At 34.7% G+C, this 16,050-nt stretch overlaps 2 protein-coding genes across 2 annotated transcripts; both read left to right on the top strand.

Annotated features, from left to right (window-relative positions):
• The first annotated feature begins 254 nt into the window (after positions 1–254).
• Positions 255–5,760, top strand: LOC105203425 (perilipin-1). The gene is made up of 3 exons (XM_011172218.3): positions 255–678; positions 2,793–3,181; positions 5,072–5,760. The coding sequence occupies exons 1-3, from the start codon at positions 610–612 to the stop codon at positions 5,193–5,195; spliced, it is 582 nt and encodes a 193-aa protein (XP_011170520.2). The 5' UTR covers positions 255–609; the 3' UTR covers positions 5,196–5,760.
• Positions 5,761–6,324: 564 nt separating this feature from the next.
• Positions 6,325–14,962, top strand: LOC105196729. Its single transcript, XM_026136938.2, has 4 exons — positions 6,325–6,764; positions 9,692–9,940; positions 10,027–10,179; positions 11,091–14,962. The coding sequence occupies exons 1-4, from the start codon at positions 6,651–6,653 to the stop codon at positions 13,704–13,706; spliced, it is 3,132 nt and encodes a 1,043-aa protein (XP_025992723.1). The 5' UTR covers positions 6,325–6,650; the 3' UTR covers positions 13,707–14,962.
• Positions 14,963–16,050: the final 1,088 nt, after the last annotated feature.

Below are 16,050 nucleotides of genomic sequence, written 5' to 3'. Positions count from 1 at the left end.
ATTGAGTTGGTTTACCGAATTTCCTTGTTTAAACTTATATTTTTTATCAAGTTTGAATTGAAGCACTTTTTAAAAATACTGACAAAATCTAATATATATATACCTTTTCTTAGAATATTATTACGAGAAATCTTAAAAATCTTAGACTTTCAGAATTCGCGCGTATACAGAATTTGTGAAAAATTCTAGAAAAGATGTAGACTTTTCCAACATTTAAGAAAAGTGTTTCAATTCATAAAAAAAATATATATATAACATTTTCTCAAAAATCACAAGATTATACAAAAATTCTGAAAAAAAATTGCGAAAAATTATAAGAAAAAATCTGAGAAAAGTTTTCACCAGTGTTGACTTCGTATTTCGCGCGCGTCGCCGTCATGAGCATCGACGCGAGGCGGTCGATGAGAGACACCGAGAGGCGCATGCAGGGCTGCGTCGACGATCGACGCGACGCGAAGTACTCAGGGGTAACGAGGGACGGCTTCATGTCGCCGGTCTGCCGGACAAGCTAAATTTAGAAGTCACGGACGACACGCGAGCCTCGACCTCTCTCAGACGGCCGCGGTCCGTCCACCGTCGTCGCGAGCCGCGGGGTGTCTGGCCGGAGCGATGGCGGGTTCCGAGACGTCACGCGAGATCAGGGAGAGACCCTCGGCTATCGTGCGCATCGCATACCATGTGCGTATTAGCGATAGCTATTGGCTTCTCAGCCGCGATCGCCGTTTGACGGCGGTGTCCATTTAATAATTATACGTATCATGCCCTTGTAGTCTCCGTTATCGACTCGCGGCCGTCGCTTTTGGCTTTCCGAAACGCGACGCGTTGCGAAAAGTTTCCGCAGTTGACAGGAAGTTTTCCGCAATTCGCCGTGACACATAAAATCCGCGAATGCGAAAAGCGGTGTCATGTCGGGCGCAACCCCCGACCGCGAGTTGCCACGACAATCTCCACATTGACGTCATTGAGACCGTTGCGCGATGGCGTAACTTCAGCTTTGTTATATTTGAGGCGTAAACAAAGCCTCGGATGATTTTACATGATCGAAATACACCGCAGATATTTGAAGGTCCCAATGTTTGAACCTATTTGAACCAACTGCCGCGAGATCGACGACGGATTGTCACCAGCTGGCTATTTCCGGCGAATTTACGCGTGATTTACAATAGGAGTAACTTCGGCCAAATCCCGTTTAACTTAATCGACGAATAACTCCTATCAAGTAATATTATAAAAAATCGAATTGACAGATATAAAAACCCGCACAGCACGTAATATTGCAACAATATTGCGACAATATTACAATATCGCAGTAATATTACAGCGATATTGTAATATTACAGCAATATTGCAGCAATATTGTTGTTAGATTGCAATATTACGTGCTGTACAGGAAGTATACATTAAAGTATATTAAGAGATAAGTTCCTCTTTATAATCTTATGTATATAAATGTACTTTATATCTGTAAAATTATGAGTAAAATATAAAATCTCGAGAATGTAAAAAGTTATACATATACAATCTTGGCTAAAAAAGTTAGGCGCTTACATTTCTTTTATAAGTTTATCTGAAATTGTTTTACATCCTTTTTCCTACTGATTATCACAATTATACGTTTTAAAGCGTTCTTGAAACGGACTAAATTATCTGTTAATAAGGAAAATAATTAAAAAGTTACAGATAAATAAAAAATCTAGGTGCCTAACTCTTTTGACAATAGAGCTGCATCTTATATAAAAAATATGTGTGTATCTTAGATAAAATGTATAGAAAAGATAGTAATATGGCACTCATTTACATTTTGTTCAATAATTTTGTTAATATCCTTATTAATAAAAAATGCTACGCTATTGAATAATTTTTCAATTCAAAAAGCCGAATAAAAAGTTAAATAACAAAAATAAATACTCGAGTGTACATTCTTTCGTATGATACACTCGAGTTTAAAAACAATGAGGAAGTATATGTAATTAAATGTTATTATATATACCTTTAAAAAGTTTTGAAATGCTGAAAAATAAAAGTGCCTTATAATAAATGTCGGCTATTGTATATTAGCATATTAGTGTCTTACAATAGTCATAATACTATCTTTTCTTCTATAAAATTTTATTTTATTTTGAAATCTGACGCGAATTATAGTTTTTATACAGAAAGAATTTTCTCTTAAAATTTTTTATCTAATTTATCGATGAAAATCATAATAAAGTTATAGGAAAAATTTAGTAAATTTTAACCAAACTGTTTTATAACATAAAAAGTTTTAATACAATTAAACCAAATTGTTTTATAATATAAAATAATTCAACCAAATTTTATAAATATTATAATAATTTTCTTTTAAATTTATATCTTACCATTTTAAGAGAAAATTCTTCTATTATTAGATAAACTTATCTACAGACAGCATAAAATAATTATAAGCACACCTGCACTTTATATATATTTTTATGTCTGAAAAATGTAAATATGTATAAAAAAAAGATTATAATAAACATATATACATTTATTTATTTGTAATAAATGTTTATATGGACACAGAATATAAATCAGAAATATTTTCAATATATTTCTAAAATATACATTTTACATATTGTAATAATTTTTATATTATTTCATTAGAAAAATCTTTATAAAACCTTGATTACATGTTGTGAAAATAAATTTTCGGAATATTTACGAATCTTTGTGACAAATGTTTTGTGCTGTCTGAACAATTCTGTCTTCCCGCGAGTCCGCGCTGCGCAATGCTGCACAACAGTCTTACACCTGTCGTGTCATTTGTCCCACAGCAACTGAGCGTTATGTGCGGCACGCGCGATCCCACCAAGCCGAGCGTTCCGGCGGCTACAAAGGTGGACACGCGCGGCATGGTGTTCACGCGTCGCCTGCTGGGCCTCCCGGTGTTCGCCACAATGACATCAGCGTTCTGTGGCGCGTACGAGGCCGCGCGAAACTCCCACGAGTCGGTCGCGACGGTACTGGGCTACGCGGAGGACGGGATGCGCGCGAGCCTGGAGTTCGCCAGCCCCGTCACCGACAGGGTCGCCGGTTTCCTGGAAACGCCGCTCAAGACCGTCGACGACGCGGCGTGCGTCGGACTGGACTTCGTGGAGGAGAAGGTGCCCTCCGTGAAGCTACCACCTGGCCAGATCTACGCCAACATGAGGGATAGCGTCAGGTGATGGCCCAGCTGAAGCTCGGGCGCGACAAAGCTCTTCCCTCATTCGAATGTCCATTTCTACCAATGTAGATACATTTTTATTTCAATTTAATTTACGTTGTATCTTTTTCTAATTCGAAGAATTAAAACTGCATTGATGGAAATGGACATTCTCTCCATCTTAATTTTTTGCATAAGAATCCATGTCCTTTCCCTATTCAATCCTAATCTCGCGATTTTCAAGCTCATCATCTTTGTGACAAGATCTCAAAATGAAATTCTGTTAAAATTTACTTGAATTTGACTGATATTATTTTATTTCTTTTTTATCTGTTTGACAATTTATACAGCACAAAAGTTTGCAAAAATATTGCTGCAATATTGCTGCAATGTTGTAATAATGTTGCTGCAGGTTGTGTACTATATTTATTTTGAAATGTATTTTGCGGAAAATTCACAAAGTCATCAATACCTTAATGCATAAATTTATATATTTATAAAAGCATATGTGCATTTTCTACATGTGCTTCAATAAATGATTGCATTTGTAGTAAAAGGGTTAATGTCTGTGTGTATGAAGAGATAATATGACAATATTACAATTTATATAAGTTACATAACAAATTTCTTTTCTTTGTAACATTTTGTTGTAAAGTGACATATACATAGACAAAATAATGTGAACATCTGGGAAATAAAATATTTATTTCATTAATAATAGATTGGCCCATCATTTATCTTTAATGGAGATTTTATCTTTATTTGGAATAAGATCATATAATCCTTGAAAAAAAAGTTGATAAACTTATTTCAATAAACTGATTACTGATCAGTAACTGATGAAATCTAATCAGTTACTGATCAGTTTATTGAAACAAGTTTATCAACTTTTTTTTCAAGGGAATACTTAAATAATCACTGGTGCAATGTTATATCGTGTACATTCTTCTAGCAAAATAACTTTTTGGAGATACTTGAAAATTCTTGAAAGGTATTGGAAGAGAAAATCTTTTTCATTCTGCCCTTCAAAGCTGCTTTCAATAACTCGAAGATATTTAAGTCAAGCAGAGTTAACCGAAAAAGACATTGAAGAACAGAGGGCAATTTTGAAAAAATATTGTGTGAGAAAAAAATTCCTTCTCCCAATATCACTTGCATAATTAATTGAAAAATATTTTACAAAAGAATACATTTCGCTAATGACTATTCAAGCATTGTATGACCTTATTCCAAACAATGATAAAATCATTGTATTAAAGATAAATGGATTAATCTTTACATCTATTAATAAAAAAGTAATGTATTTCCTAAGTGTTCATGTTATCTATCTTCTGTAGTTATTGCTACAAAGACTGATGATCGATAACGTGGATTTTTATAACTGTTTTATACTAAAATTATATCGCATAAAGTTATGCAGGTTTTTTTAAACCTTCTACCCTGATAGCACACAATATCCATAAATATTTCTTATTTATTTTTTTTAGTATTATACAAATAAATATTTTAGAGATATTTTACACACAAAAGAAAAAATCATAAAATTTTTGCTCAATATGTTATTAAAATATGGACTACATATTTTATAGAATTTATGATAAATAAAAAAATAAATATTTTTAATTTTATATATATTTATATATCTTATAAATATTTTTATATAATATTAATGATAAATCTTTGTACTATGCTGTAAGATTATAAAAATGTCTATGAAGTATCTTGGTAAATATTCATAAAGTATTTAAATAACTATTATAAATATTTTGTAAATCGTTCATAAATATTGTGTGTTGTCTGGGTAATTTATGATATATATAACAACGCAATAAAATACAATGAATTTGTAAGACGTTTAGATACGAATATAATTAACGATCTTTGATGTGTTTGCTTTTTGCATTGTAGGAATATATTCACGTCGGCGTTAGAAACTCTCAGGCTTTTGTTTGGTGGGCCGAAGGACCGAATAGAGGACTTGTCGATTGCGAGCGAGACCGCAAAACAGGGAATCCGGAAAGTGTCTAGTTGAATTGTGAAAATGCGAAGGACGATTCGCACTCGGGCTTTCATCGTGGAGTGCACTGTGATGTTCCGAGCCACACGATTCAAACACCACGCGTTTCATACCAAAAATGCACGAATCTCAAATCCATTTCAGACAATCTGCCAGAATTCAGGACAAAATCTTATTTTAATAGGAATAGAATTCTATAAATAGAATTATGTGTGTAAATATAATTATATATAGAAATATATATAATTGTATAAATAGAATTCTATCCTGAAATCAGGCATGAATTACAATTAAGTCGTTTAAAGCGGATTTCAACTAACATAAACATTGCGATATAAAAATATAGTCAACTAATCGATACAAGATGCAATCGTCTCGATGATAAATGATACTAGAGGCGGTAAGTGGCACAAACGCGATGCTCATCGCAAAATAAATAACAAATGAACTCGTTAAGAGACCTGGTTTAGAGAGACTTTCTAATAAATGGTCTCTAGTCCGCGCATCTGAATGCGAGATATCTTTGTACGATAGCTGTTTTATGTTATTCAAATTAAATAAATTTGTGTTTTCGTTTTTACATCTCCTCCAGGCACAATTTACGTTATAAAGTGCAGCTTGACGTTGCTTAGCACGTACACACGTAAACTCTAGTTTGAACTTTGAAAGACAATCGCGCCGGACGATCGATGTATCGCATCGTACAACGCAGGGGGTCAATTGTGTAAACGTAAGTCGGGTGAAAATTACAAAAGTGAGCAAATTCATTAGAGCTTGATAAATGAAATTCTAAATATTTTAATAAATTTTAACTCTCTTTTGTAATTTTCACCAAGTTGTATAATACACAATCGACATTTTCACCAAGTTGTATAATACACAATCGACACAGATTGCGTGTGATACGCGCGAATCATTTCCCGACAGGACTTTTCGGACTCTCCATTCGCGCGGGACGACAAATTGATCACAGACGCTTCACGACGATCGATTTTAGCAAGTAAGCTCTAAAAAAAAGCAAAAATTGTAACGGGGGGGAGGGACGGCAATTGCAAAAGAAAACAGCGGAACAGACGAGGAGCGACGAGAAAGCGTCGGAGCCTTGGGAGGGGGGCGAGTTGCGCGATATATCGCTCCACGAATCGTTCGATGTATCGTACGATGGCATCGTACATCCGCCATGTTAGCCCACGCGTACGTAGGCTAGAATTACCGCCAATTCTTTACGTAGAGGAATACGAGGTAACCGAGGGATATACGTGGATCGCGGCGACGCTTGTTGACGCTTGTCTACGCGAACAAGGTGCAGGTGAACAAAGGTGAACGAGTACAATACAACGGACGTCGCGCTGGGTGCCAGTGCACGGTGAGAACAAGCCTTAACCTGTGATCTGCATCGTCTCTTCTCGATCTGGCTTCGGCAGACTCGTAGTGATGTTCTGATTGCGTCACTGCCCGCACGTTGCCGCTATGCCTGGTCATTACTGCCTCCTGTGTGCGAGCGATGATGGTGTCTTCCTGGACGTCACGCCGGACAATCTGAACGCGTTCAACGACCAGATCAAGGCGTGCCTGGACATCAAGGTATATGACGAGTGACGCTGCGCGCAAGTCCTATCCCACCCCTCAACTCCCTTGGTAGGGTCTCGGTAATCATTTCAACCGTCGAAAATTGCGTATTCGCGATCCTCCATGTCAAACACGAGTTGAATCTCGAGATGGATTCATTCGCTTTTTTTTTCCCTCCTCTCACGGTATTGTGCTACATCATCAGCATTCAACGCCATCAACGTTTGCAAATGGCTCTGAAAAAAATACCAAGTTCCACCCGAACTCGTGGCGAAGGAGAGAAAGAGGGTGGAAGACACGGTGGTGGCTTTGCATAAATGGATATACATAGATTGTATTTTTTTCCATTCCCAGAGGACGATAAGCCCCACAAGCGGCACGTGATTGACTCCGAGCGGAATCATAACTTCCGCACATTTTAGGTTATGGCCGCACCGGTTGTGGGTCGCAGGTTAGGTTAGGACGCGGCGGAATCGTTGCGCGTCCGGCACCAGTCTCTGAGTACGCGAGGAAAGACCTTGGACGAGTGGCTTTAATCCCGCAAACATCGCCTCCGAATCGGTCGGCTCGATCACACGCGTGCGTTGTGAAAAACATGCCGCGTTGCGCCATCTGTACGCGAGACGTGGTGTCGCCAGAGGCTGGGCCCTGGGCGATCTCCCCTCTCTCCCCACTACGAATTCTTGTTATCGAGGATTTTTTTTTCGGTGAAGATAATGGTTTCGGAGAAATTCTCAGGGAAGAAGAGCGTAAAAGAATTCGCGATATTTTTTTTTTTTTGAATCTCATTGATCGCGTTCCGTCGACTGTTTGTTTTATAAATATTTATAACCTGACGGCCGTCGCGCGCGCGACGGGAAGAAGAGTATGGGGGAAGGACGTGTATTAAACGTTACTACGCCGCGGCGAACAAGTTCCACGAGCGCCAGGATACCGCGAGGGCCGACGGAGACGTGAACGTGAGCGATTGTGTCCGTACTCTATACGGCCGGCCGTGCGAGTCGTACTTGATCTCGTCTCCTTTACTCCATAGTGTGAATAAGTAGTATTTTTCACGTAAGAGAAAGACAGAATGAGTGTGTGTGTATGGCTGAGATAGCGTATCATGTCGGTCGCGCGCGTCTCGTCTCGTGCTTCATTTACCGACATCTTGTTGTACATGCGTGGTGCGCGTGTATGCGCGCGTATACGGAGAAATACGCACGCAGCGAGTGATTGAGGACATTTACTCGCAGGGTCCTAGCTCGCCGTGTATTTATTTACGTCACACCAGCTGTCCGAGAATCAGCAGACATTTGCTCGCGCTCTTGGGTATCTTTTGACAATCCGTATATAATTGGATTACAAATGGCTGTTCTATATATATTTTACGTTCGATCTGTAGTTACCATTTAGTTTTTATTTGTTAAACGCGTGCGTTGAACGCGCGCGCGCGCGCGCGCGTACGTGTACGTGTGTGCACGTGTGTGTGTGTGTGTGTGTGTACGTATCAAACATCTATTTTTTTAATGATTTTTAATCCGTTACGACAGAAATATGATGAGAATTAAGGATGTATTAGCTATTTAATCTCAGCTGAAAGTGGCTTGTATTGATAACGTAATGATTCTTGAAATTTAAGCCTGTACTTGGAGTCCACGAGACTCGCTATTGATTTTAATTACGCAAAATTAAACTAATGCCTTTGATAACTATTAATAACATTTTACATACTGTTTGCACATGTTTTCTGTTTCATAAGGAATATCAGTGTAGTGAAATAAAATGAGCAAACTATTGCACATTGCACAAGAGAACTAACCAATTTTCAGACAACACACAATATTTATAAGATTGACAAAATATTCGTTATGATAGTTTAAATAGTTTATAAATATTTATAACAGTATTTCACAAATATCACATAAGAATATAAAATATGTATAAAATATTACTATAAATATTTTTTACTTAGAAATGTTATGTAAAATATGTAGTTTGTATTTTAATAACATTTTGAATTAAGATTTTATGATTTCTTTTTTTTTGTATATTTAAAATATACTACTAATTACTGTTTATACATGTTTTTTGTTTCATAAAGAATATTGGAGTATAGAATTGGAGAGAGCATAGACTTTTGCATATTGCATAAGAGATTTACTCAATTAAAGGGTCCTTCATTTTTCAGGAGTAAAATGAAAGCTTCTCATTGATTGCTTTTCTTATGTGCAATGCCAAAATCTGTGCTCTGGGAGTCGATCATGAAACTTTTTCCCTAAAGCGGAAACGTGAAAAGTGAAAAATTTCTCCAATAACTTCAATGATAAAGATTTTCACTTTTCACGTTTCCACCCTAGGGAAAAAGTTTCATGATCGACCCCCTGACCATAATCTTTGATATTTCTATGCTTACCACATGTTTACCCACTTCTGCAAACTTAAACAACATCTTAGTTTTTAATTGATCTTTGCAACGATTTTTTCAATAACTTATTGTAATATAAATTGATATGTTATAGTTTTTTTTTTACGAATTTTAATGCAAAATTATAATTATAATAATTACAATAATGTTTAAAGTAATTTGTGTAAACCATTTTGAAAATCAACATATATATATATATATATATATATATTTATATGTCTAAAATCTATCTTATAAGTAAATTTTATTAACTTATCATTTTTATCTATATAGCCAATACAACCTTAATTTATAACAAAAATGTAATTAGAATTAAGAATAATGATTGTGTATGTGTGGGTGTGGGTGTGGGTGTGTGTGTGTGTGTGTGTGTGTGGTGTGTGTGTGTGTGTGTGTGTGTGTGTGTGTGTGTGTGTGTGTGTGTGTGTGTGTGTGCGTGCGTGCGTGTGCGTGTGCTGTGTGTGTGTGTGTGTGTGTGTGGACAATGTTGAAGTAACGATTTTCAAAAAAACTAATCCGCTCTTTCTTGTCTTAGATCAATGACATCCTCGATCTGTCGAACAAGATATGTTACAAATGCGCATACGAATTAGATCAGTGCGCGAAGTTTGTGGAAAAGTATAAGAAATCGCGCGAACAGGAAGCAAAGGAAGATCAAACGTCGAAACCATGCTGTTTCCTGTGCTATGAATTAGTAGACAAAGATCGTATCTTTGATCTCACCAAGGACAAGAACGTATTATTTAATCCTTTACGGAAGATCCGCAACATTTTCAGTAACGATGTAAGCGCGAGCTTTTCTTTTCGTTCAAAGGGTATAGGTATAATATGATTACATACTACATACATTCAACATCTCTGTTTTTGTAGGCCATTAAAAAGAATAATGAACCGAAATTAATATGCCTAACGTGTCGATATAACTTGGACGTATTGTACGATCTGAAGAGGATATATCGGGAAACACTATCCAATTTAAAGGCTCTAATTAATGAAGAGATAAACTATTCAAATTTTCCAAAGGTAATCTAAATTATATTGAATTATATATATGCTTGCATGTTTTTTGTTTTTGACTTTTAGATTTTTTATATTTTTAAAATTAAAAAAATTTTTTTATATCTCTTACTCATCCAAATCAGTTTTTGTCCCTCACTCGTCATTATTGGGTTATTTGCGTTTTATGTTTTATTACACTCTTTAATAGAAACGTAAAACGCGAATGACCCTAAATTTTTAATAGAAGAGTAATGAGAGGTTTTCAATTTTACTTAGTTTCAATCTTTTGATATCTTAAAAAGCGAAGTGGCGCCATAACAATTAATAAAATTATGTAATTTTGGCAAATATATGAAGAAAATCATAGCAAATACAAGGTAATTTTTGAAAAATTACAACTGTTAAAAATTATCATAGATAATTGATTTCAAGAAGAAATTGAAGTTAAAGGATTATATTTTAATGCAAAAAGTGTTCCATTGGTTTGAATTTATAATTTAATGTTAAGTTTGCAACATAAAAGGGCTCATTTTTATGATATGAAATAGTATTTATGAATAATATAGTATTTTCAATAAATATAACTTCAGTTCTGTAATTTTATTTATCAAATACTTTTATCAATAATAAATTAAAAAGTATAAATATTGATGCAAATATGTCGAAAATAAAATATTATAAGAAATATAAAAATTATTTTACTTTCAAGTTTTGCATATTTATCTAGTAGGATGGGGTCAGTCGTGTACTGTGAATCTTTTGTACCGACTTAGTTATTGAAATAAACATTTTTTAGGTGGGGTACAAGCGCGTATAACATACCTTACGTACGCGACGCGCAAAATTTTGCTTAGATACAAGTTCCTCCACGAGGAAGAGTAAGGGATATTTATTATATTTTTTATTTTGTTAACAATTATATTATTCCATTTCAGGTGCACACAGATGTTGTAAATCGCAAAACGACTCTTACCACATTCTCAGATATTACATTTTATGGTTCAATAACTTCCGATAGCGACAGTAACGAGCAGAACATGGCGCGTAGTAAGCGAAGCGTTAAGGGAAGCAGGAAAAAAGCGCAAATCAAATTGCGAGACAACAAGACGAAAACCAGGAATTGTGACAACTGTCATAACATAGTTGCAAACGGTATTGACATGTACAGATTCTATCATACGGGTTTAACGGTATGCAAAAATTGTTGGATAACGATAGATCCGAATGATAAATCGCAGCGACGAGGGCGTCAAATGCAGTCTAATTTGGCGGAAACAAAACTATGCGCGGTTTTCTTGACGGATGTGCTGAGCAAAGAATCGGGTAAAGAGAAGATACACGAGAAGAAGAATAAAGATAATACATCGTATAGCAGTTCGCAGGAAGAGACAAAATCTTCCGAGAGTAGTCCTCGGAGCGTTTCGTCTAAGACAATGAATTACATTGTTAACGGTAAAACGAAGCAAGGAAAAAAGCGACGACTCTACATAGAGGAATCAAAAGAAGACGTCGAGCATACGCCATTGAAGATGACAAAATTAAGTCAAGAGGGCGCACACGCGAGCGAGATAAAATCGACAAGAGCATCAATCGATTCGGAGCAATCCAGCACTCAGTCACTAAAAAATCGTATACACTCTAAAAGGACCATAGATAAAAGTTCGGATTCTGACAGTTCTGTGGACCGAAAGGAGACGCGTAACAGGAATAAATTGAATGACCGTGTAAATAAGCCAAGTAGAAAGAAACAGAAATTACAATCAGAAGAGAAAACCCCACTAAGCGCACGTTCAGATTCCAGTGAGATATCTAACGAGGAGGGTAGTCTAAAAAGAAAGACACGAGGTGCAACGCGCCTTTCATCAGCTACGCTTGCTAAAAGTAAGAAAGATAAAGCTTTTATCAGTAGGACAAGCTCGTCTTCTAGATCTAGTACAGAAATGACACCGACGAAATTTAAGAGCCCGCAATCTTCAGTACAATCGGAAAGTAAAACAGAGTTCAGTTGTGATTTGTGCGACATGAAATTTAGCACAAAATCATCCAATACGAAACACAAACTAACGCATCTCAAGCAAGCTGCGTTGAAATTGGAAAAATTACCGATTGAAACCATTAAAGAGGACTCGGAAGCGGAAGTCGATTCGCAAGACAAGATTTCCAAAGAAGTGACGTTATGTCCCAAGAAGTCTGCATCTAGCGACAAACACGTCGACAATTCATCGGAGGATATCGCTATTAATGTTGAAGATGATACCGACGAAGAGACCTTACGTTTATCCAGTAAAGAAAGTACAGAGGAAAAAACAGAGAAAGAGAAAAATGACGAAAGCGGTGATATAATCGATAAACCGGACGTGAGCGAGTCGCGCGTAAAAGAATCCGCAAACGATGAAAACGTTGAAGTAAAAGAGTCCGAACAATGCAAAGAATCGACAGTTGTATCGGAAGGAGCAGAAAAAATAGATGATGAAGATAGTAGAAATAAAAATATAAGAAACGAACATACGGCGGACGATAAGACGTCGGCAGATAGTGATAATTCTAAAGATAAAGATGCACAGGAAACTGTTGTTACTGTATCGGAGGAGAAAAACGTGGATGGAAAGGAAGATAAAGATGTAGACGTAGAGAATGAGACGGAAGTTTGTTCTACAGAAGAGAAGACTATTAATGAACGTAATAAAGACGAAGAGGTTCTTCAAGAAGAAATAGTGCACGATAGAGAAACGAGCAGCTCGCCAATTTTATTAACTTGTAAAAAAAGCAAAAGTAAAGAAAATTATAATAAAAGTTGCAAGAATAATTTAGAAAGCAACACAGATGATAAATTTGTGCTGATAGAAGAGCTGATAGAAGAGCCAGAAACAATACAACTCGATGAAGAAAAAATACAAGAAAACATGTCTATGTTAATGTCGCATAATGAAACAGAAATATTAAGCGACAATGAAAGAAATTCGAATGACATAATAATTATAAATGAAGACAAGGCTGAAAAAAATCAGCATAACAAGTCTAATGAAGAAAATATAGAAGTCAACATAATTGCGGATTCTGACATGATTGCGGATCCAGATCTTTCAAATGGTGAAAAATTCGATGAGATAAAAGACGGTGATAAAGCCGACGTTATGGTAGCTTCAGTAAATAACGATAGCATTGACGACAAAGCAAATCATACGGAAGAAATGGTCTCAATAGACAATTCGAAAGATCCTACCCAATTAGTCGATGAGATAAATGAGTTGGAAGAGTTGGTCAAAGATAATGCATTGAATAATAAGCACGAAGTACAAGAGAACTTTGCTTGTGTCTCGGACAATAGCTCTGCGGATGCGGCAACCGAGATTTTGAAGGAAGTGTTTGACCTTGCTGCCGCTGAAGTACAGCAGCGAGAAGAGAGTAATAACGTAAAGAACCTAGGCGACATCGAAATGGAGACGCTGGAGAACATATCACGCGAGATACGTAAGAGCGCCGATATGCCATCTTTAGACCCAATCAACATTATGGACATGGATGACGATAATGGTATCACGTTGAACTAATTGTGCCTGTGGCAAACAATCGTTATTGTACATTCTGTCTTATTTTTATGCGAGAAATTTCATCTTTGTCGTGTGTGCAATGCGTATCCATCTGCATGGGGAAGACTATAACTTTATTGACTAAAAATTTAAAAAAAAGTGCACCGCTGGATATTTACAGACAAACATATTTTATCGTAAACTTATTCTTCGGTATGCTGAAGTTATTAAGGTAATTTGCACTTTATATTCCTTATACTACATGAAGAAAATTAGAAGAACTTCAACAAATCTACAAGATTTTTGTTCATTTATATTGTTTAAGAAGAATTCTCATTAAGTATTAAAGATAGTTGAATATTATAATAGCATTGACTTCACACTTTTTTTTTCATGTAATGAATAAGTCGTAAAGTTGTGTAGGTTTTTTTTGCATTAAACGCAAAAATTCTACTAATTTGTTGTAAAATTAAGATTTGAAGCTTGTGTTTATAACACACACACATTATATATATATATATATATATATATATATATATATATATATATATATATATAAAAGATACAGGAGAAATGTAGAGTAATGCTATGAAGACATTTGTATAATGATTTGACAGCAATCGATGTAACGCATTTTGTTAACTTGTTATACACGTAATAGCAAGTTTCTATTTTCATTAATTTTGACACAAAAGCATAATTTATCGTAGATAATAATCGTAAATAAATTCTAAAATTTTCAAATATAAAATTGTAAAAAATTTTGAGAAGTAAATGTTACGTTGATTAACAAGAAATGTTATATAATTAATCGAAGTTCTATGAAACTTTAAATTGCAGAAACTGTTACAATAATTAATGCGATAACTTTTTAAAAAGTTTTCTTGGCATATTAATATCAAAATGGTCAACATATATACTCGTATATAATTATTTTGATATCTTCTAACTCTTTTAAATTTGTAAGCAATATATTATTCGTCTGCATTAGTGTGTTAAAAAAATTAGGACCTTAAAATATAATCTTATAAAAATCGTATGTGTGCGTGCATGTGCGCGCGCACACGCGATCTCACACACACGCACGCGCGCGCGCGCGCGCGCACACACTCGCACACACACACACACACACGTTGTAAAATAGTTTTTGGGAATAATATAATTTTGTGCGTAAATATAAGTTTAAGAAACACGTGTGCATAGAAATAATTACATATACGTATGTATAAATTACAAAAAGTAAAACATATAATTGCAATATATTTAAAATGATCAAATTTCTTGCTTGCATTGTAAGTATTTTGCACTGGCGATTTATCTACCTTTTAATTATATAGCGAGTGTAGAAAATGTTTGTACGCAGAATATCTTTTAAAACGTTATTTTAAGAAAATGTTTATTTTAATTGTTAATTAATGTTTATTAATTAGCAATTTATTAACAACGAATACACATATTAAGTAATTAATGCGTTTTGAGTAACGAGTTATTTTTATTTCTTTATAATAGTTATTTGGTAGTACTGTTACAATTTCTCACAATGATGATGGAAATACCAGAGTTGAAATATCCATTTTTAACACGTTATCGTTATGCTTACTCATTGAAAAAAGTAATTTGTTAATTGACTTGTTACATGTAAAATTACAAGTTTTTGAGCATGAGAAATGAAGATGCATAATGATTCTTTGTCAAAAATAACTATTCCAACCTTGGTCATTATTATGAAAAATTATAATTTGAAAAAAAAATATCTTACCAAATTATAAAAAAGTATTATAAAGAAATAACGGCATTATTTATTGTAACTTATTATTTTCTAACCATGGCGCATATGTATATGTTTACTTTATAAAAATAAGGTTTTAAAAAAATATTCTGTCTACAAATAATTTTTACGCTCAATATGTATATATATATATATATACATATATATATATATATATGCAAATTATGATGCATGATTTATCTCTTAATTATATAATGAAAGTAATAATACATGTAATATATTATTAATCATAAATGCTGTTGATAACGCAACAACTTTATTTTTAAACATTTCCATTTTTTCACAAATAGTTGAACAAAAACATCGCTAATATTCCTTTTTGTATTTTTAATACTTATGTCGTCAACACTAAGATTAAATTTGTGATTATGTTTAATTTTATCATTATAATTGATGTAATACAATTTAACTGATTCACTACAAAAATGTGGGCACATATTGGGGAAATCCAGATAAAAATAGTTATATATCAAATCAAATTTTTCAATGAGATTTCGCGATGTTTGTAATATTTCAAAGTTATCCGTTTTCGAGATCAAGCTCCTCCGAATCTGAAATGATTATAATGTATAGTTA

This window comes from Solenopsis invicta, chromosome 4 (genome assembly GCF_016802725.1).
Source record: "Solenopsis invicta isolate M01_SB chromosome 4, UNIL_Sinv_3.0, whole genome shotgun sequence".
Taxonomy (NCBI): domain Eukaryota; kingdom Metazoa; phylum Arthropoda; class Insecta; order Hymenoptera; family Formicidae; genus Solenopsis; species Solenopsis invicta.
Note: the sequence above shows the minus strand (reverse complement) of the source record. Positions and strands in the feature narration are given on the sequence as shown.

Coding starts and splice junctions, on each gene's coding strand:
- LOC105203425 (XM_011172218.3), top strand. CDS start 610: ATGGCGGGTTCCGAGACGTCACGCGAGATCAGGGAGAGACCCTCGGCT. Junction 679..2,792: donor TCGTGCGCATCGCATACCAT/GTGCGTATTAGC, acceptor TTTGTCCCACAG/CAACTGAGCGTTATGTGCGG. Junction 3,182..5,071: donor AACATGAGGGATAGCGTCAG/GTGATGGCCCAG, acceptor TTTGCATTGTAG/GAATATATTCACGTCGGCGT.
- LOC105196729 (XM_026136938.2), top strand. CDS start 6,651: ATGCCTGGTCATTACTGCCTCCTGTGTGCGAGCGATGATGGTGTCTTC. Junction 6,765..9,691: donor AGGCGTGCCTGGACATCAAG/GTATATGACGAG, acceptor TTCTTGTCTTAG/ATCAATGACATCCTCGATCT. Junction 9,941..10,026: donor GCAACATTTTCAGTAACGAT/GTAAGCGCGAGC, acceptor CTGTTTTTGTAG/GCCATTAAAAAGAATAATGA.